Here is a 23,022-nt window from a genome sequence, read left to right as displayed (position 1 = left end):
AAAAAAAAAAAAAAAAAAATTATGGGTTCTACGAGAAAGGAAGGAAGGAGATGAATGCTAATCAAAAGTAACAATAAAAATCAAAAATTAGGGAAGAACCAAACAAAACGAATGGCTAAGTAAAAAATATTAAAAAACGGGTCCAAAGGCTTCGAATCCGGCTCACCTCGTTTTCCGATTCAATTCCTTTTCTTAATTACGTTTTTACCCTCTACTCTTTTTACAACTTTTACCTTGGTTGTTTGTTTTTTTTTTACCTTCTCCAAAAATAAAAAGCAACTGGCAACAACAACTTTAATTTAAAAAAAAAAACAGAGCCCAACGCTAAGGCCCAAAAAAGGCTCAAGTTGTTTGCGAAAGGGTTAGGGTTTTTTCTTGTTTTTGCTTTAGCCTCTCTCTGTGTGTCTGTCTATGGGAGGTATAAATTGCAATTTTCAGTCGTCGTCCTCCTCCTTTTCGTCTGAACCCGCCCGGAAGAGCTCGACGAGATCCTAAGACAAGGTAATCTAACTACTCATCCCCTTTTTGATACAATCCTCCCAAATTCGTCTCTTGTAAGAGTTACATCATATAGGAAGCTCATTTTCTGTTTGTTGTCTGTGAAAATATGCAGAAGATGACAACTCCCCAAGTTAAAACCGGTTTGTTCGTTGGATTGAACAAAGGACATGTTGTCACCAGACGTGAATTAGCTCCTCGTCCTCGTTCTCGCAAAGGAGTATGTTTCTCTCTTTTTCAATTAGCATTATTGCTTTTTGTTTAGTAGTTTCTAGACTTATGTTAGATTTGTAATAGTTTGTTCAGATAGTGTGATGAATCTCTCTCTGTGTGTTTTATTATGGCCTTATTTGATTCTTCTCTGGATTCATCATTTGATATGGTAGGCGGCGTGACACATGCTGCATTTCTATGATTCTTCACCTTTGTGTATGTTTTTAGTTCATTAGACTTTGTAAAACCATTTCTTGTTTCTGCTGAAGCATTTTTGTGTCTCAGCAATAATGATACACTCTTCTTTCGGCTCATAAGATGTTTTTTTACTTTGTAAAGTATAGAGATTTGGTAGAGCCTTTATCTTTTTGCTTATTTGTTATGGATTTTTTTGTGGCATTATTGTTTTGTTATGACTTTAATTTTACTTTGTTGTTTCGTGATTTGCTTCAGAAAACAAGCAAGAGGACAATCTTTATCAGATCATTGATAAGGGAAGTTGCTGGTTTTGCTCCTTATGAGAAGAGAATCACTGAGCTTTTGAAGGTTGGTAAAGACAAGCGTGCTCTTAAGGTTGCTAAGAGGAAGTTGGGAACCCACAAGAGAGCCAAGAGGAAGAGAGAGGAGATGTCTAGTGTTCTCCGCAAGTCGAGGTAATCCACTAGTAAACCCCACAAAGTTTTCATGGTTACTGTTATTTTCAGCTGTGTGATTAGTAATATTAGTGCTGTGCATTTGCTCTCTCATTTCTCAGCTGTCGAGGAAGTAAAGCTTAACTTAGTCAAAAGCTTTAGATGCTTAGGTTTTTTTGAGTAGATAAGTGACCTTGAATTGACAAAATCTGATCACAGCTAAACAAAAACATCACTTTTAATTGTAAGTACTGAAATTGGGACTGTGTTTGCTTACACGCAGGTCTGCTGGTGGTGGTGCAACTGAGAAGAAGAAGTGATCATCATCATCATTCTGTGGAATTTTGGCTTCTTATTGCAATATCATAACATGATTATCGTTTTATGTTTTGTTAGAATTTTGGATTTGAAAAGAGTTTTTTTTCCAAAATCGAGACCAGTGATTGTGCCTTTAAACTTTAAACTAGTTGCTTCTTTTGATCAATTACTTTTCTTCTTACTCATCTTTTGAAGAACTAAAAAAACATATGTTCTCTTAGCCACATTTGGGAATCTCGCCAATCATACTAAACTTCGACCAATCAATTTTGTTATAAAGTTTATGAAACTATAGAAACATCAATTGATGGATTATGTTAACACAACATAACAAAGCTTCTCTCACATTGAAAACCTAAAGTCCGACTCTTTACGTAGTCCCAATTCTCAATACAATTTCAATTTTCTTGACTACGAAAATTTTGATTCCAAGAAAAAGTTAATTAAGTCCTATTTCTTTTTTAAGAGATTCGTCGATACACACACAGCTAAACCCAATTGCAAAATTTTCCTTGAGCGCGCTTAATTAAGCGTTAAAATTCCCCGCTCGTCTCCCTCGTCTTCTCAACGGCTCAGATCTAATAATACAATATGACGCGGATAGCAATATATCCAACGGTTCATAATTCATTAGATTACACTCACGCGGATCGATGATACCAACCGTCGATAAAAACTAGATCCGACGACTCAAAACCTCCCAAAAACTTTTGAAAAACACACATGAGCACTTCTCTTCTCATCTCATCTCATCTCATCTCATCTATATAAAAACCTCATTTCTTCTCAATCAAATCAAAACACCATCTGACAAAATCGAATACATCACACCAAAAAAATCAATTAATTTTCTCAGTTCGAATTTAATTTTCCGGTGAAAATGTCAGGCCGAGGAAAGGGAGGAAAAGGATTGGGTAAAGGAGGAGCAAAGAGGCATCGTAAAGTTCTACGAGACAACATCCAAGGGATTACGAAACCTGCGATTCGTCGTCTCGCGAGAAGAGGAGGCGTGAAGCGTATCAGTGGTCTGATCTACGAAGAGACTCGCGGCGTACTCAAGATCTTTCTCGAGAACGTGATTCGTGACGCCGTTACTTACACGGAGCACGCTCGCCGGAAAACTGTTACGGCGATGGACGTCGTTTACGCTCTCAAGAGACAAGGTCGCACTCTGTACGGATTCGGCGGCTAAAAAAACTTGTCAAATGTTGTTCGATTCGCATTTTTGTAAAATCTTCAGTTTCTAGGGATTTCAGATTTGCGATTTCATTAGTTTAATATTGTTAAATGTATTGAAAAAATTATCCACATGGAGTTTAATCATTCATTAATCGTAAACGTTGATTTATTAAAAATCGTGTGATGTATTATTTACGTCATCATTTTAGTTAATCTGAAGTCGCTGCGTTCGAATCCCTGTAACGTTTAATTCAACTGTGTTTTGGCAAAATGCCTCGTTTGGGCTTGTTCATTTACAGTAAAGCCTTTTGGGCTAAAAATTTAGTGGCCCAATAGATTTACATTGTCGAAGACTCAAAATCAAGTGTTTTTGTTTCGTATTACAACAGCAATACATAATGATTATGTAAAGTGAATATATTATTATTGAAGAGGAAGTAGCAACAGCGAAAATACATAACCTTTCTAGACCATATTACTAAAAGTCTAAAACTGAGAAAACTGTACAAAAAAGCATATGTTTTACTTTACATTAATGTCGATATGTCCAGTACGTCACTATTAATTAGATTAGTGTACATTAACGTATTCTTAATCAATGGTTACTGAAGTCAAGTTTTATAATGAGTTATCATCATATCGACCCTCTAACCAAGAACGGTTCACTGTAGCCACTGTACATTGCTTTTTCGGTTTTGCCTCCAATCGACCCATTTTCTGATTTTTCTCGACCAAGAATAATAAACATTTACTTTCGAATTTTTTCTTCTTCTTAAAGAAATAGAAAAAGCAGTGGAGCAAAATTGTTTCGTTTTATTATTGTTGCTAGATTCTTTCTTACACAAGTTCGTATGATAATTTAAATGAAGAAAAAAAAGCATAATGATTCAGAGACAATTTCACTCTGCCGACCTGGTCTGGGCGTGTGACTCGTCAATGTCAAAGGCAGAGTGTCTTTATAAAAATCATTATACTTGTAAATGGCATTTCTACACATTAAATGGCTTACAAACGAGCTGCAACTGTGTGCAACATGTGAATTTGACATAACTCATTTATCTTCAGCGTTCATGCAGTGAAAAGATTATATACATATAGAAGACAAAAATCTACAATTATTAAATATCCTTTGGTAAGAAAAAATATGCATTTGTGACTATATGTTATGCGAATGCAAACAACTGATGAAAACGCAAACTTTAGACGTGTAAACGCGAATGAGACTGCAAATGGTAAATAACAAGCATGAATGCATACGCTAGAATCACAAACGCTATGCAAAGATAAATACAAACACGAACAAAAAAGGAAAACAAAAACGTGAAATACGAACTCGGACGCAAATACTAAATGTTAAGAATAGACAAACACACATACCAAACAAAAATGCAATAAAATTATATAAAGGGAAAACTTATAAAATGCAAACATAAACACTAAATGNTAATCAATGGTTACTGAAGTCAAGTTTTATAATGAGTTATCATCATATCGACCCTCTAACCAAGAACGGTTCACTGTAGCCACTGTACATTGCTTTTTCGGTTTTGCCTCCAATCGACCCATTTTCTGATTTTTCTCGACCAAGAATAATAAACATTTACTTTCGAATTTTTTCTTCTTCTTAAAGAAATAGAAAAAGCAGTGGAGCAAAATTGTTTCGTTTTATTATTGTTGCTAGATTCTTTCTTACACAAGTTCGTATGATAATTTAAATGAAGAAAAAAAAGCATAATGATTCAGAGACAATTTCACTCTGCCGACCTGGTCTGGGCGTGTGACTCGTCAATGTCAAAGGCAGAGTGTCTTTATAAAAATCATTATACTTGTAAATGGCATTTCTACACATTAAATGGCTTACAAACGAGCTGCAACTGTGTGCAACATGTGAATTTGACATAACTCATTTATCTTCAGCGTTCATGCAGTGAAAAGATTATATACATATAGAAGACAAAAATCTACAATTATTAAATATCCTTTGGTAAGAAAAAATATGCATTTGTGACTATATGTTATGCGAATGCAAACAACTGATGAAAACGCAAACTTTAGACGTGTAAACGCGAATGAGACTGCAAATGGTAAATAACAAGCATGAATGCATACGCTAGAATCACAAACGCTATGCAAAGATAAATACAAACACGAACAAAAAAGGAAAACAAAAACGTGAAATACGAACTCGGACGCAAATACTAAATGTTAAGAATAGACAAACACACATACCAAACAAAAATGCAATAAAATTATATAAAGGGAAAACTTATAAAATGCAAACATAAACACTAAATGGGGGTTATTGGTTTGAGATTTGAATAGAGTTTTAAAGATTTGAAATGTTATGTAGAATCCATTGTTATTAGATCAAGATTTTGTTAAACTATGTTAAAGTTTAGTGTTATTAGTTTGTGATTTGTAAAAAGTCATGTAAAATCTTAATAAATTTGGGTTATTGAATTCAAACTTTTATAAAGTCATTAAAAGTTTTATGTTATTCAATTAAAACAATAGAATCTATGATTGTTAATGAGTTCAATTATAATGTTATTGGTTCATGATTTTAGATACTTTCTTTACAAAATAAAGTCATGGAAAATATCACAAGAATACAGGGATTGTTTGAAAGACTTTACAAGATTTTAGAAAACTAATCAACAAAACTCTCTAGCAAATTTTAACAATCTTTTACTTATTCACTTGTAATGATTTTGTTGAACTCTTCAAAAAATTTCATAAATTAGAATCCAATACCACCCCTAAATGCTTTCATGCAAATACATATATTTATACTATTCAACTTATACCACCAACTCAAACTAATCTTAATACATATGATGAGTTCTAAAGTAAAATTTGGTAATTATTTTTAAATTATAAATAATAAAAATAATAATTAGATGAGTTGTAGCTAAGTGATTTTAGGTTAATATTCTCTATAGGTCATTATTTATGTTCAAAGTTCAAACCCGATTATTATTGACAAAAAAACTATATATTTTAGAAAAAAAAAAGGAAAAAAGAATCTTATGAAAACAAATTATTTTGAGCTTAAAAACAATCAACGTAAAATATCTGACTTTGAGATTCAACTACAATTTCTAAACGACTGAAAACGAGCGACCACTAATAGATCAGAGTCATGAATCTTCTCTATAGCTTTTTTGGGATAAGCTGTAATTTTAAAAGATTGTTAGACCAAACCTGTTTAAGTATTGAACAAACTGTTCCTCAAAATTTGGAGGACCACTTGTTTGGCACTTTTGAGTTGCCTTCATGAAAAGTCTAAATCTGTTTCATAGAAAGGGAAGTGGTAAAACGATCGGCTCGTGATATTTCAGTTTCGTTTTATTGTTGTTTCTTTTGTTATCAGTATTCTCGTGAATTCTCCCACTATTATGAAATTATTGAAACTTTATAAAAGTGATATGATTGACGTTTTCCCAAAAATAATAAACACAAGATAAAATTTGTTTTCACTCCATTGGATAGGATCCACCAGTCAAGTTGCATAGATACGTACATCCAAGAAGTGTTTAAAATGACATATGCATAGCAATTGATGATCTATATGTAAAAATGTATTAATGTATACCATATAGCAGAAAACTACATGTGATCAGATATAACATATTTGAGACGGTATAAAACTTCATCATTATATTTTCGTTCATCTCTTTGTTTTGATGGCGTATATACTATAGACGTTAGTCCCGCCAAACTTATTAGCCTTGATGCTCTTACGAAAGATCCATAAGTAGTTCACTTCCCCATAATCTATAGAGATTTGGTATCAAACCGGAAAAACAAAAAAACAAAAAAATTGAAAGTTTTATATAATTAAAATCACTCTAAATTAAATGTTCAAAAAATCAGTATAAAAAGTTAACATCCTATAAAAGAATATATCATAAAAAAGTAATATATAAATTTCCATATATATAACAAACATTAATGTAATAATAGCTTTTAAACATAGATGAAAACATCTGTATCTATATATCTCACGAAGCTCTACTAGCTAGTTGCGTTATGTTTACTAATGGTGCGTAAGAAAGTCATCTTAAAACATTACACCGGTATAATTCCATGTAATCTTATAATGGTCTAGTTAATATGCAGTGCATGTTTATATATGCTTCTAGCTAGCAATCGACTTCCAAAAATTAATGCATGAAGCAAACATCCAAAACTGTGGACAAACAGTTAATATTGAATTCTTATTTTTCAAATTGACTAACAATTTAACTAGATAAAAAAGTTAGGGAAGACTTAGACACCAAGCTGAATAAAGGATACCACTTCTTGGAAAATTCAACAGCTCTATTTAATGTAAATAATGCCAAACTATATATCCAAAAGAAAAGATTTGGAAAAAATATGAGAGAAGTCATAGATACGTGTCACTTGGTTGCACTTGCAATATACCCATCCACGACGACGCAGCATTTGTCAACGCCGATCTCTCGCGTCCCACGTGCGACTCACATGATTCCTACTTCGTTCATAATCCAGTTATTATTAGTTCAGCTGTGGTGAGATTGAGTAACATGAAGTACTGTTGTATTTTACTTTTTTTTCCCCACTATTATATAATATTTTAATCTTGTCTTTTTTTTTTTGGTTGTATAGCAACCACAAATTGTTTCTTGAATTCTTTTTTTGTTTTTTACTTTTCAGACTTTTAATGCAAACACTAGTTTGCTCATGTATTGATTAAAATTTTCGAAAGGAAAACAAAATAAAACCAATGTTTTCAAAACCGGACCGGACCGGCGGTCGAACCACGTTAACCCGCGAACCGGCATCATGTCCGGGTTGGGTTAATATCAAAACCCAAAAGAAATTGAACCGGTAAAAAACCATATCAACCCGCCAAAAAACCAAAAACCAGTGAACCATTAAACCGGATAAAACCGGGTTCTACTTTTTTTTGTAAATTTGAGTACAATTAATTTAATTAATTACCTTTTCTAATTTTCTTCTTAGCAAATCAGCAATAGTAGGGTTTCTTAGAGAATGAAGATTGCATGTTCTACACTCTTATTATCTTATTGCTTTTAGATTTGAATTTCTAAAATATTTTACTAGTACTGGTTATACTTTGAGTTTGTTACAGTTTGAGTTTATTACTTTTTAATGTTTTTTAAAAACATTATGATTATTGAATTATTTTATTTGGTATATCTAATTATATCATAGTTATAATCATTGAAAAAAATAGAAGACATATCCATACTTATTATTTATAAAAATATCATCAAAATCAATTGAATCCGGTTGACCCCGATCGAACCATATTGACTCATGACCTAGAAGCTTTCCCGGTTCAGTTACCGGTCCGATTTTAAAAACATTGAATAAAACCTATTTTGAAACTAGTTACTTCCACTCAAACGTCAAGTCACACGTGAGATGCAGATAGGCGCACCCAAATTACAAGCAAACATGAAACAACATTACTTCTACTTTTTTGAATCTTCTTCANTTTTCAAACGAAACCCTTTTTTTTTTTTTTTTTTTTTTTTTTGAAGAATCTTTTGCCTATAAATGTCTTCACAAAACATCTTCTTATTTACTTGAACTTATATCTCATGTTCCTAATTTAGCAAAACGAAGAAAAGAGTTCCTTCTTTCTTTTTGTCGTCATTATAAGAGTCATCGAAATCCCCAAAATGCCCTTCAACATAACCGCCGTGAAAACCTCATCTAACGGAGTATGGCAAGGCGACAACCCGTTGAACTTCGCTTTCCCGTTACTCATCGTCCAAACGGCGTTAATCATCGCCGTCAGTCGCTCCCTCGCCGTCTTATTTAAACCCCTCCGCCAACCCAAAGTCATCGCCGAGATCGTCGTACGTACAAAAATAATTACACTCTCACTCACACATACATAAACTATTTACAGTTTTTTGCCATAATTATCATAATTAATCATCATATATAGTCTTAATTATTACTATTTGTGCCATCGTCTTCTTCTCAGGGAGGTATATTGCTAGGACCGTCGGCGTTAGGTAGAAACACGGCGTACATGGACCGTGTATTCCCGAAATGGAGTATGCCGATACTCGAGTCCGTCGCGAGCATAGGGCTTCTCTTCTTCCTCTTCCTCGTCGGTCTCGAGCTCGATCTATCATCGATCAAACGAAGCGGCAAACGCGCTTTCGGGATCGCGGTCGCTGGAATCACGCTACCGTTTCTCGGCGGCGTCGGTGTCGCGTTCGTGATCCGTAACACTCTCTACACCGCCGCTGATAGACCTGGATACGCCGAGTTTCTCGTTTTCATGGGCGTCGCGCTCTCCATCACGGCGTTTCCAGTACTCGCGCGTATTTTAGCAGAGCTGAGGCTTTTGACGACTCAGATCGGAGAGACTGCGATGGCTGCGGCCGCTTTCAACGATGTAGCCGCGTGGATTTTGTTGGCGTTAGCGGTTGCGTTAGCGGGTAATGGCGGTGAAGGCGGTGGTGGGGAGAAGAAGAGTCCGTTGGTGTCGCTGTGGGTTTTGTTATCTGGTGTTGGGTTTGTGGTTTTTATGTTGGTTGTGATCCGACCCGGAATGAAATGGGTCGCGAAACGTGGATCCCCTGAGAACGACGTTGTTCGTGAGTCTTACGTGTGTTTGACGTTAGCCGGGGTTATGGTTTCCGGTTTCGCGACGGATTTGATTGGGATCCATTCGATTTTCGGAGCGTTTGTTTTCGGTTTGTGTATACCGAAAGATGGAGAGTTCGGTCAGCGATTGATTGAACGGATTGAGGATTTTGTCTCCGGTTTACTCTTACCGCTTTATTTCGCGACGAGTGGGTTGAAGACTGACGTGGCTAAGATCAGAGGAGCTGAGTCGTGGGGGATGTTGGGTCTTGTTGTGGTTACTGCTTGCGCAGGAAAGATCGTCGGGACTTTTGCTGTGGCGGTGATGGTTAAAGTTCCGGCGAGAGAGGCTTTGACACTTGGTTTCTTGATGAATACTAAAGGTTTAGTGGAGCTCATTGTACTCAACATAGGCAAGGAGAAAAAGGTTAGTTTTGTCTTCCCTTTTCTTGATTATTTAAGGTTTGTTTTTGCTTTTATATCAGTTAGTATCATCTACTGAATATCGTAAGAATAAAAAATGTGGTAACACTATAGTTATTTGATTATTTTTTACGAGGAAAAACATATATATTATATTAATTTTATCGCATCTATACTTTTGTAATGATGATGATCAGATAATTTATCATATAAATATTTAGTAGTATAAACAGTACTTAACATTTTGTTGGGAAGATACGTTTCAACATTTTCAGTCTGACCTTGAATTAATAGGGCGACAAATCCACGAAATCACAGCAGAGTGATATTATTGGTTGCTGCTTTGTTTCCTACTATTGTTTTGGGATAATATAAAAAATTCATCAATTAAGGAATAATCATACATGCATGAAAACTTTGGACACAGATGAACGTTTTTATTCACCTATTTGTAAAATGTATAAAATTTGTATACATTTTTGTAAAATTAAAAACTTTATAAACCAAACCAACAAATAATTTTATTTTAATTATAGAATTTTAACTTTAACCATCTCATTTGTAAACTCAATCCAATATATAGTTTAGTTCCCAACAACATTAAAATATCAAAAGGTTTGTTTTTGCTTTTGTATCAGTTGTCTACAGAATATCATAAGAATAAAAAAACCTAGTAAGTTATACATGCATTGTTGGTTGCTGCTTTGTTTCCTATTGTTTTGGGATAATAAAAAATTGATCAATTAAGGAATAATCATACATGCATGAAAACTTTATAAAAAGTACATGAATGAATCCTTTTATTCTTCTCTTTATATAAATAAGAGTATAAAATTTGTATACATCCTCGTGAAATTAAAAACTTAAATCGTTTTTTATAAACCAAACCAACATATAATTTTGTTTTAATTGTAAACCTAAACTCTAACCATCTCATTTGTAAACTCAAACCAATATATAATTTATTCCCAACAAAATATCATAAGAATATCACAAAGTTTATTTTTGCTTTTGTATCAATTATCTACTGAATATTATAAGAATAAAAAACCTCTTAACAATATAGTTATTTGATTTTTCTTTTAACTGCAAAAAGCATATAAAACAACTTCGATTATTATATAAATTTAATGTCCTCTATATCTTTGTTATAGGGTGTTTAGACTTTAGATCACTATTAAAAGAAAAACTTGTTTACTCTTATAGTATTTGTTGGTGGACCTACATATAATGATGATCAAATAATTTACAGGTTTTTTTCAAAATATTTTTTTTTTCAAAAATTAATTAATTTTTAGTACATATATTTTTTATAATTAGATAAATAGTTGGATTTTATCATTTGTGTAATGAGAAAGTTGTAAGAAAGATGAAAATGTAGGATAGAGTGTAGTATTATATAATTATAAAAAAATAGTTGCATTTGTACAACTTATTTAGTGTACACAAATACAAAAATAATTATATTTTTATTTTATTCATATTTAATTTATTTTATATCAGTTGTACAAATGAAAATGTGTATATTAATATACATATACTAAATAAGCTATACAACTTAAAATGTATTTGTTATTATTTATCAGTACACTTAAAAATTGTATGGATTACATTTATACAATTAATGAGTTACTCATACAAAAATTTATGAATTTATTTTATATAATAAAACAAATCGTCAAACAAAATGGATATCAAATAATAGATGCAAAAATATAGAATTTTATATATCTAATTTTTTTTTTTTTTTTAAATTATATTGATTAGTTTTTAAGTTATTAAATTGAAAGGGTATACTTGTAAATAAAATGATGTTTTTAAGGATTACAAAGCAATATAAATAATAGTCAAAGTTGATTATTTTACAAATTATAAATATTGAATGTATTAAGTTACTAATTAAGTTTTAAAAATATACTCGGTACTAAATTTATCATATAAATATTTAGTAATATAACCAGTATTTAATAAGTATTTGTTGGGAAGATAATTAATTTTATCAATTTCTTTTGAATTCCACTAGTTTGACCTTGAATTAACAGGGTGAGAAAATCCACGAATATCACAGCTGAGTAATACTCTCTATGTTTCAAAACATAGAATGTTTTAACTAAAAATACGCAGATTAAAAAGTTTTTACTTTTAACAAGTTCAACCAATAAAAAACAATACTACATAATATAAAATATTTAATTAATGTAAAAGTTGCATAGAAACTTGAAAATATAATATATTATGAAACAAAAAAATATTCTATAACATCCTATATTATGAAATAGAGGAAGTATTATTTGTTAATAAAAAATATTATTGGTTGTTTCGTTTCCTATTGTTTTGGGATAATAAAGAAAAATTGATCAATTAAGGAATAATCATGCATGCATGAAAATTTTATGAAAATGCCTTTTCGAATCGGCCAATGTCTACTTTAATGGCCATGTGCTGATCTTCTTGCAAATGCGGCACAACAAAATTAGATGATCTCTTATTGCAACAATAAAGTCAAATAATGATTACCCACTAATCATTAATTGTAGTATGTGGTTATTAATTAAAATGTGCGTACGTGGGTTTGACTTTAACTATAGGTGCTAAACGACGAGACGTTTGCAATACTAGTTCTAATGGCACTCTTCACAACGTTCATAACGACACCGAGTGTAATGGCCATTTTCAAGCCAGCACGTGACACCCACCGGAAACTAAAGGACTTGTCGACGAGCGAAGACTCCGCCAAGGAAGAGCTTCGCATCCTAGCCTGCCTCCACGGCCCAGCCAATGTTTCCTCCCTCATCTCTCTCATCGAGTCCATCCGAACCACCAAGGTTACCTTTCTTAAAATCTCTGTTTGCGTTACAATCCAGCCAATTAAACTGTTTTCTTGGGGGTAATAGTCTTGGTTACTAATTTAAAAGCGTAATTATTTTGGCACAGATACTACAACTAAAGCTGTTCGTGATGCATCTGATGCAACTAACGGAACGGTCGTCGTCAATCATAATGGTGCAAAGAGCCCGTAAAAACGGGTTTCCGTTCGTCCACCGTTACCGTCACGGCGAGTGCCACAGCAGCGTCATAGGAGGCTTTCAAGCCTATCGTCAACTAGGCCGAGTCGCAGTCCGTCCCATCACCGCAGTCTCTCCATTACACACAATGCACGAAGACATTTGCCACATGGCAGAGACCAAGAGGGTCACGATGATCCTTTTACCTTTCCACAAACGATGGAACGCTGACCATCACCAAGACGGAGGAGATGGAAACGTACCGGAAAACGTTGGTCATGGTTGGCGGTTAGTTAACCAGAGGGTTTTGAAGAACGCGCCGTGTTCGGTGGCGGTTCTTGTAGACCGTGGACTTGGGTCCATTGAGGCCCAAACTTCGAGCCTCGATGGGTCGAATGTGGTTGAAAGGGTTTGTGTAGTTTTCTTTGGTGGACCTGATGATCGTGAGGCTTTAGAGCTCGGCGGAAGGATGGCTGAGCATCCGGCCGTTAAAGTTACCGTTATTAGGTTCTTGGTGAGAGAAACGTTGAAGACTAATGCCGTCACCTTACGACCGGCACCGTCTAAATGTAAGGAGAAGAACTATGCCTTTTTGACAACCAACGTGGATCCGGAAAAAGAAAAGGTAATTAAAATCTCGTTTCCCCTATATTTATATATCATTTAGGACAAATATAACACTCGTTTTTGTTTTCATAATTAACTGGGCTAGGAATTAGACGAAGGGTCATTGGAAGACTTCAAGAGCAAATGGAAAGAACTAGTGGAGTACAAAGAAAAAGAACCAAACAACATAATCGAAGACATATTGTCAATAGGACAAAGTAAAGACTTTGATCTTATAGTGGTTGGAAGAGGAAGGTTACCGTCCGCAGAGGTGGCGACGTTAGCTGAGCGTCAGGCCGAACATCCTGAGTTAGGTCCTATCGGAGATTTGCTTGCCTCTTCCATCAATCACATAATCTCATCAATCCTTGTGGTTCAACAACATAACAAAGCTCATGTAGAGGAGATTACAGTTTCCAAAATTGTTAATGAGTCTTCTTCTCTAAGTATTAACGGAGACACAAATATTGTATGATAACAATAAATAAATTGATGCAGTACTTAAACTTTGGCTTAATGCATGGTTAACTTGTCTTGTTATAAAGATTTTATCTACAATATCTATATTGAGTAAGAATTGAATAAATTTATAGCATTTAGATGTAAACTAGCATGCATGTAGATGATAGTAATGTATCTTACATATGTCGCATAAATTTTTTATCACCATATGATATGAGATCAGTCAGATTCATACATTTTTAAAAAAAAATGTTTATTGTTGTAATTTTTTTGTATATAAATGTACACATCATATGTAAGATAATTATGACTGTCGAATTCTATTTCAGTAAAATATTTATGAACAAAAAACTATAAAAGAGAAGAAAAAAGAATGTCTTTTATCAACAAAAGAAGACAAACCTTTAAATGTGGGAGCTAATTTCTATTTGTTATTTTTAGTTCGAAAGTCTAATATTTAATTTTGTTTAATCTGAATGGTTAGCCTAATTATTTGGCACTAAATGTTCTAAAGCACTAGGTTAATTGTTTAACATTTGTATTATAATTTTTGCATGGCCTTAAAAAAATTGTACTTTTATAATTACACTAAAAATAAGCACTACCAATGAAAAAAAACTACAAATAACTTCGCTTTAGTGTTTCTAGATTCATATCACTACAAACTACAAAGTAGAATATTTTAGATTTAAAACAATGAATCATTTCATAGCTTTTTGTTTACCATTACTTTGTATTTTGTATTGAATGAAGCTTGTCAAAATAACACAATAATATTTAGAAACGAGCTTGCTGCTCATCGCTTCTTTGCTGTCGCTTGTCGTTTTAAAAACCGCCGTTTTTATCTCAGTCATGTGAGTTTCAAAAGTACTCCAGCAAAAATTAATTTTGATATGGCTAAATATGACCGCAAGACGATTTGCGACTTGCTGCATGGCTCGTCAAGGTATAAAATGGAGTATTATGTTGAGATTCTACCATACTCTGCAGTCAAAATTCCTGATTGTGGTAAGTCACATGAGTTCATTGCTAGACTCGGTGGAGTATATGAAAAGTCCCTGGGCGTTCGGGTATTCGGTTCGGTTGTGGATATATCCATTCGGTTCCGGGTAGTTCGGATATAGAGGTTTAGGATCCATTCGGTTAATTTACTATTTCGGTTCGGGTTTGGTTCGGTTTCGTTTATTTTCGGTTCGGTTCCGGGTATCCAAAACAGTATAATATATTTTAAAAAAAATATTATTTAAATAAAACTTGATTATAATTTAACAAATATATCTAAAACCTTCCAAATATTTAGTTTATTTAAAATATTTTCGTATTTTGGTCTAAATATATATGATATTGGTGTGGTTTTTAGTTTAATTTTATTACGTTATATATTTTAAAATGTATTAGAATGTCAAAACTTCAACGTGGTGCAGTGGCCACTTTGCATGGTCAAGTTTGCTGGGGACTCAAGTTCGATTCTTGGCTAAAACATAATTTTTATATGAGTTCGGTTTGATTCAGATAACCGAATGGATATCGGTTCGGTTTGGTTAATAACCGATATCCATGGGTAATTGAAACACTATCCAATCGGTTATTATCTACTAACCATACTCGAACCGGAACCGAAATTTCGATTCGGTTTCGGTTCGGTCCGTTCGGTTCCGGTTATTTGCCCAGGACTAATATCTATGATGAAACCTGAAACCAGTAACTCCAATGGACCATCAACAAAGACCATCTCCAATGTATATCTCTATTTATTTCTCTAAAGTATGGTAATTTTAAAATACAGCATTGTTTTCTTCCAATATATTACTATATTTTCAACTCTAAAATAGAGTTAGTGTAAAAAATAGAGGTGAGAATAGAGTTGCTCTATATATAGAACAATCTTATCATTTTTTTTTTTTTAATTTTAGAGTAAAACATAGAGTAGGCTTGGAGCAAATATTACTCTTGTGGCATCGTGGAATTTGGTTTAGTCATGCTATTCCAAAGTTTTCTTTCTATGCATGGTTGGCAGCTCTGGATCGTCTCTTAACAGATTTACGTATGGTGGCTTGGAACGGGTGGTTCACGGGGACTTGTATTTTATGCCATTCTGCTATGGAAACAAGAGATCACCTATTTTTTAGTTGCTCTTTCGTTTATGAAGTGTGGTCAGCACTGTCAAAGGGTCTTCTAGGAGCACGTTATACGACGGATTGGTCAACACTGCTAGAGTTCATTTCAAATCCCTAGCTCCACATGGTCGATGGGTTCCTCATCCGGTATGTCTTCTAAGCTGTTATCTATGCGATTTGGCGTGAGCGTAATGGGCGTCATTACGGCGAAGTTTCACATATTGCCGCCTATATTATTGACTGGATAGAGAGACAAGTTCGTGATCAACTGCTCGCCATTGGCCTCTCGGGTGATCAGCGCGGTATGATGAAGCGTTTCAAAAGTGGTTACACTCCAGGCAATTGTAATTTTTATGCTTTTGATATGGTAATAGATCCTAGCTCTCTATAAACTGATGACCAGTTGTAACAACGTTTATTTTTCTTTTGAGTATAATTTAACATTACATTCAAAAAAAAAAAAAATTGCTCAATAATAGAGTTTTGACTCTAAAATTAAAAAATAAATATTGCTCTATAATAGAGTTTTGACTCTAAAATAGAGTGGAGTTGGAGATGTCCTAAGACCACCCACATTAATAAAGGTTCTCAAATAGTGGTTTTAACTACGTAGTACCCCTAATTTAGAAATCCCTGGATAGCACCAATTACGCGCCGTAAAATCATTAGGCCACCTTCTCCACCTCAATTAATGACTAATTCCTGCATAGCTCGCGGGTTCGAAAACACCGCTCTGATACCACCGCTTGTAACGCCCCCAAACCGGTCCTAAGCCCCGGACAAGAGCACGGACGGCCCGCGGAACGCTACGTATGGTAACCGCACCCTGGTGGTCCGGTCGAGGGACGGAAGCTGCAGCTTCCCGACCAGTCCTCCTGGACGCAATTCCGCCCGCGGTCGAGGTTCGCTTAGGCTTTGCAACCCTCGCGGCCCTGGCGCATTGTGTTGGCCCAGACAAGGCCAATGTATCGGATGCAACTTGCCATGTTTCCTTGAAAGCCGATTATATTACTTAATAGTTATTACATTGAAAATATGTTATCAAGCAATACACATAAATAGTCGGATACTTCATAGAATACATCTTTGAAAATATAGGATTTTTACAAAAACACATGAAAACAAGTCCTATCCGGTACCCTAAGTTTGCTCCAGCACTAGACTCCATCTAGACTACCTGCAAGACAAAATATCAGTGAGCCTGGGTACCCCAACCTAGATATGCATTCTACTTTTCCCCACCCCGACTACCCCAACAAGGAAGGAAACAAAGAAAGGCAATCAATCAAAGCTACCCCTTCGTTTGTCTGATCGCGCGTTGTGGTGTCTTACGTGAAGTCTCAATCGATCTGTTATTGCAAGCTAATTATAAATTAACTATGCAATCCTACACAATGCTAAAAACAATCAAGCAAGCAGTTAAACATGCAAAGATTAGTTAGCAAGCACACAAACAAGTAGATAACCGCGGCTAGGAATTAACACAAGTATTTTACACCCAAAAGGGAAAAATAAGTGAGTTCATCCTCTCCACCTAGCCTTCTACTACACAGGGTTCGGAACCTAAGGTTAAGTCTAATGGCTTAAACAAAAAGAAAAACCTATCCGACCCTTACAAAAGTCCCAAAAGAAAACTTCCCTTTTTCCCCAACTAGCCTATTGGTCTTGGCGGCTCCTACACTCCTCACAAGAGCACACACACATCCTAGTCAGCTCCTCAGGTTGCGGTTCAGTGGGAGATCCGGTTGAGGCAGAGGCAGCAGAAGATGAAGTTCCGACTTGGTTCGACTGGTTCTCGGCTCGAACATTCTATCCTGATGGGTCTCCTCTCGTACTCACGACTTGGTTTCTTGGATTCTCCTCCACTTGGACAACTCGGTTTGGACTTCGATAAGCATAATGCCCTCGCGTCCCACACTCAATGCACACGGCATGTTCTGGGGCCATCAACTGAGGAAGCGTCTTCCTCCAGCAGTCTTTGGTTCGGTGTCCTTGTCCTTCACACACATCGCAGTAATAGCTGTTCCTGATCTGGACACGATCCGGGTAAGTCACCCTCTTCCGTGCAGTGGCTCTGGTCCTCAGACGGCCTCTCGGCTGTGTCGTTGCAAGCTGCGCTTCTTGGTCCACTGTCTTTGGCTTCTTGGTACTACCTTCTCCTACTTTGAACTCGACAGTCTCCTTTCTCGATTTGTTTTCTTCGGCCAATCGGTCGATCGTCTCCATCATTGGGTCTCTTGGCACTTACTCCATTTCTCTTAGGCGGTTTAGCGACCTCTTGTTGCTTAAGACTTCCTCCAACACTCTTGGATCCCACTGTGCAAAACTTAGCAACTCTCCTTCTTATGGGTCAACTTCGGGCTGCGGCATTACCATCCGTAATGGTATAGCTTGAATCGGACTGCTTCTCCCCGATACTGCTCATTCTGCAAGGTCTTGGTTCGTCACATCTAGGTTTGGTCTGTGAACTGGACAAACTGGATAATGGTATAGCTTGAATCGGACTGCTTCTCCTCGATACGCCTCGGTACTTCTCAGCCCGTCTCGACACTTCTCGGTACATCTGGTCCGTCTTCGGCCATGTTCGTCCGACGCGTCCGTAACATCCTTGGCCATTCTCGTCCGTCTGGTTTGTCTCCGTCCGACTATGTCCGATGCGTCCGTAACGTCTTTGGCCATCCTCGTCCGTCTAGTTCGTCTCCATCCGGGTATGTCCGATGCGTCCACACCGTATTTTGGACATTTTGTGGTTTTTGGTTCGAACCTCCTTCTTCTTTGGCTTTCTTTTCGACTTAGCCTCTTGACCACTAATCACCGGCCATCTTCCGGCTCGTTGATTTTTCGTCGGTCTTTCCTTCGGCAATTCTTCTTATTTTTCTTTTCTCCTTCTGGCTGAGTCCTTTTTGAGTCTTTTTCTCCCAAATTTTAATTTGGATTTTACTCTTGGTGAGGGTCATTACACTGTCCGTGTTAGGATTGATTGGAACATAGACGATCCACTAAGCTTCCAAAGGAACATACAATTTATTGCTGATGAGAATACTATTGTCAAGTTTTGCTATGAACGCCTAAGAAACTTTTGCAGAAAATGTGGTTCACTCAAACATGATGCCAAGGATTGTTCTCTTGGTTTCGGTGATCCTGGTTCAGAGGGCTCGAAGAATGATAGTGATGGCGACGATCATAATGATGGTGAAAAAAATATGTCGGAGGCAAATACTTAGCCATCTTTCAACCCGACAAGTCTCGTACCATGCCTTCAAATGCCACCATCGTCAATTTTCCCTGCCCAAGGCTATGTTCCACACACGTTGGCAAATAAGTCACTACCAAGTGTTTTATTTATAAGGACTTAACGGCTGAACGTATCCGGTACCTGAATTCCAAGTATGTGGAGAAGTTTGTAGATCATCCAGAACCAAGGAGTTTGCTTGATGATATGTCTGATAATGCACAACAAGACTTTGTCCTCTTGAAGCGTAAGAGAGTGCAATTTGAGACAACTTTCAACAAAGCAGAAGCGGCAGAGGAGTTGGTGGTCCTGAATCATCTTCGCAGGAAGAGTCAATGCAATGTCTCGGTGGGTTCATGTTCTATTAACAAGAGATTCGACGGTGGCGCGGAGGTCCGGTACCCCCAAACATTCCAATATGAAGATCCTCTCCTGGAATGCTAGGGCATTGGCCCAAGTTTAACTTCTTCTCGTTTAAAAAACCTCTGTTTTACTACTAAGTGTGATATTCTATTTCTTTCTGAAACTCTAAACCAAACTGATGTAATAACTAAACTTAAGTGTGATTTAGGATTCTCTAACGCTATTATTCAACCCCCTCGAGGTGGGAGTGGTGGTTTATCTTTGTTTTGGAAAGAAAATGTGAGCTTATCCTTGCTTTCTAAGCGACTGATTGATATAAAAGTGGATCATAATAACACTATGTTTTATTTGTCTTGTGTGTATGGACACCCTAATCCCAGTGAACGCCATGAACTGTGGGGAAATTTTGAACTTTTAACACACTCACGTAATGCCCCATGGTTACTTATTGGAGATTTTAATGAGATAGTTTCAAACAAGGAAAAGATTGGAGGGCCAATCCGTGAAGAATGGACCTTCCGAGACTTTAGACACATGATATCCGTTTGTGATCTCCAGGATGTCCATTCAAGAGGGAATCCCTTCTCGTGGGTGGGAGAACGATACTCATACACGATACAGTGTTGCCTGGACAGGGCAATGTTTAACTCTCCGGGTGCATCTACTTTTCCCAATGTAGAGGCTCACTTTCTGGAATTTGCAGGGTCGGACCATAAGTCTATTTTGCTTAATTTAAATGACATTGTCAGACATAACAAACAAATCTTTCAGTTTGATAAGCGCATGTTGGATGTACCTAACTTCCATGAGACTGTTAAGGCTGGCTGGTTAGATAGCAATATCTGTTTAGACATTCCAATCAATGAGCGCATTAAAAACTGCAGGCGGAGTTTGGCTAAAGCGTGATTATCACTTAAACTCTGAACAACGCATTGTTGATATTCAAGCTCATTTAAACTATGCGATGGAGCTTAAATCCGATATTGCGAAGAACCATTCCTAACCTGCACGATGAACTGACAAAGGCTTATAGTGACGAAGAAAAACATTGGCAACAAATAAGTAGGAACCAATGGATGACAGCTGGAGATCAAAACACTAGTTTCTTCCACGCTTGTGCTAAAACGAGGTTTGCAAAAAACTGGATAACGTCTATATTAGATGATCAAGGCAATATTTATTAGGGTGATAGGGACGTTGGTGATCATGCCAAAAACTTTTTCACAAACTTTTTTAAAACCTCCAATCAATATGTCAACCCATCGGTTTTTGACGATTTCGAACCTCGAGTCTCAGAGGAAGCAAACGAGAGTTTAACAAAAGCCTTTAGCAATGAAGAGATATACAGTGTTGTGTGCTCAATAGGTGATGATCGTGCTCCGGGTCCAGACGGTTTGACAGCAAGATTTTACAAAGCATGTTGGTCCATCATTTCTTTGATACTTCCCAAATAAAGCCAAGTATTAACCACACCAACATTTGCATGATTCCAAAGATCGATAATCCTCAGACGCTCTCGGATTACCGACCTATATCTCTATGCAATGTACTTTATAAAATTGTATCGAAATGCTTAGTTCAGCGACTTAAACATCACCGGAACGACATAGTTTCATATGCACAAGCAGCTTTTATCCCAGGTCGAATAATACAAGATAACGTGATGATCGCGCATGAAGTTATGCATTTCTTAAAAGTCAGGAACCGAGTGTTACAAAATTATATGGCAGTGAAGACAGATGTCAGCAAAGCTTATGACCGTGTTGAGTGGAATTTCCTTGAAACAACTATAAAACTATTTGGTTTTTGTGATAAATGGATTAGTTGGATCATGGCAACTGTAAGCTCTGTGAGCTACTCTATTTTGATCAATGGAGCTCCTTATGGACATATTAAGCCAACAATAGGTATTAGTTAAGGTGATAGTTATGGACACATTAAGCCAACAAGAGGTATTAGATAAGGTGATCCTCTATCACCTTATCTATTTATCCTCTGTTCACACATTCTCAGTCATTTAATCACTTATAATGAATGAGATGGTGAACTAAAAGGAATCTGTATTGGTAATGGTGCACCAAGCATCACCCATCTACAGTTTGCATATGATTGCCTATTTTTTTGCAAAGCAAATAGGAAAAATTGTCAAGCGCTGAAGGATATGTTTGATATCTATGAATACTACTCGGACAAAAAATAAACACATCCAAATCGATGATCACATTTGGGAGTAGAGTGTTTGGAATACTCAAAACCGACTAAAGGCAATACTTGACATTCCAAACCATGGAGGAGGAGGGAAGTATCTTGGACTCCCTGAACAATTTGGACGTAAGAAGAAGGAAATGTTTGAATATATTGTTGATAGAGTCAAACAACGCACATCCAGATGGACTGCAAAGAAATTATCTCCAGGTAAAGCAATAATGCAAAATTCAGTGGCTCTATCAATACCGGTCTATGCTATGTCTTGTTTCAAACAACCTTTGGGAATCACATCCGAAATAGAAACTCTTCTAATGCAATATTGGTGGGATAGAGGTTCAAACCAACGTGGTATACCATGGATATCTTGGAAAAAAACTACAGAGTCCAAAATCAGAAGGGGGTTTGGGTTTTAGGGACTTAGCAAAGTTCAATGATCCCCTTTTCGCCAAGCAGGCATGGAGACTTATTCAATATCCAAACTCGCTTTTTGCTCGGGTTATGAAGAACCGTTACTATAGGGATGAATCTATTCTGGATCATATGGTTGGTCTTCTATCTTAATAGGATTAGATCTTCTTAAGAAAGGGATGCGATATATTGTGGGTGATGGTCGAACTATACGTCTAGGAATGGATAATTTCATTGATGTGCATCCACCTAGATTAGTAGATACAATATCCCCACAATCTCCTACACCACTTCATAATCTAATCTCTAAAACTGGAAATATTCGGACTTGGGACAGTCAAAAACTATCTACCTTGGTCACAGAGTCTGAACAGGAGATAATTCAAAAAGTTTACCTTTCTCAAGAAGAACAACCGGACAAACTAATTTGGAGCTACACTCGAACAGGTGACTACTCTGTCAACTCCGGGTATTGGTTTATCACTCACTATCCATTTGATCCAGGGGTGATCTTGAATATACCATACGGATCAGTGGACCTTAAGATCAAAATCTTGAAATTGCGACTACTACCAAAGATCAAACACTTTTTTTGACGTATAGTATCATAAGCCATACCAACCACAACAAGACTACGAAGACGGGGCGTGCATATTGATTCTTTATGTCCAAGATGTCGCCAAACAAAGGAAACTATCCAACATGCTCTGTTTTCATGTCCTTTTGCTCAAATGGCATGGAGACTATCCAGTAGTTCTGCT

At 36.1% G+C, this 23,022-nt stretch overlaps 3 protein-coding genes across 3 annotated transcripts; all 3 read left to right on the top strand.

Moving 5' to 3' along the window:
• On the top strand, window positions 372–1,846 carry LOC104711948 (60S ribosomal protein L36-2). Its single transcript, XM_010428731.1, has 4 exons — window positions 372–501; window positions 614–718; window positions 1,165–1,364; window positions 1,627–1,846. The coding sequence occupies exons 2-4, from the start codon at window positions 617–619 to the stop codon at window positions 1,661–1,663; spliced, it is 339 nt and encodes a 112-aa protein (XP_010427033.1). The 5' UTR covers window positions 372–501; window positions 614–616; the 3' UTR covers window positions 1,664–1,846.
• LOC104711947 (histone H4) lies at window positions 2,419–3,016 on the top strand. Its single transcript, XM_010428730.2, has one exon. The coding sequence runs from the start codon at window positions 2,542–2,544 to the stop codon at window positions 2,851–2,853; it is 312 nt and encodes a 103-aa protein (XP_010427032.1). The 5' UTR covers window positions 2,419–2,541; the 3' UTR covers window positions 2,854–3,016.
• On the top strand, window positions 8,408–14,031 carry LOC104711946 (cation/H(+) antiporter 20). Its single transcript, XM_010428728.1, has 5 exons — window positions 8,408–8,695; window positions 8,827–9,864; window positions 12,449–12,685; window positions 12,795–13,490; window positions 13,578–14,031. Exons 1-5 carry the CDS (start codon window positions 8,516–8,518, stop codon window positions 13,944–13,946), a joined length of 2,520 nt encoding a protein of 839 aa, XP_010427030.1. The 5' UTR covers window positions 8,408–8,515; the 3' UTR covers window positions 13,947–14,031.

This window comes from Camelina sativa, chromosome 9 (genome assembly GCF_000633955.1).
Source record: "Camelina sativa cultivar DH55 chromosome 9, Cs, whole genome shotgun sequence".
Taxonomy (NCBI): Eukaryota; Viridiplantae; Streptophyta; class Magnoliopsida; order Brassicales; family Brassicaceae; genus Camelina; species Camelina sativa.
This window is presented reverse-complemented; position numbering and strand designations above follow the sequence as displayed.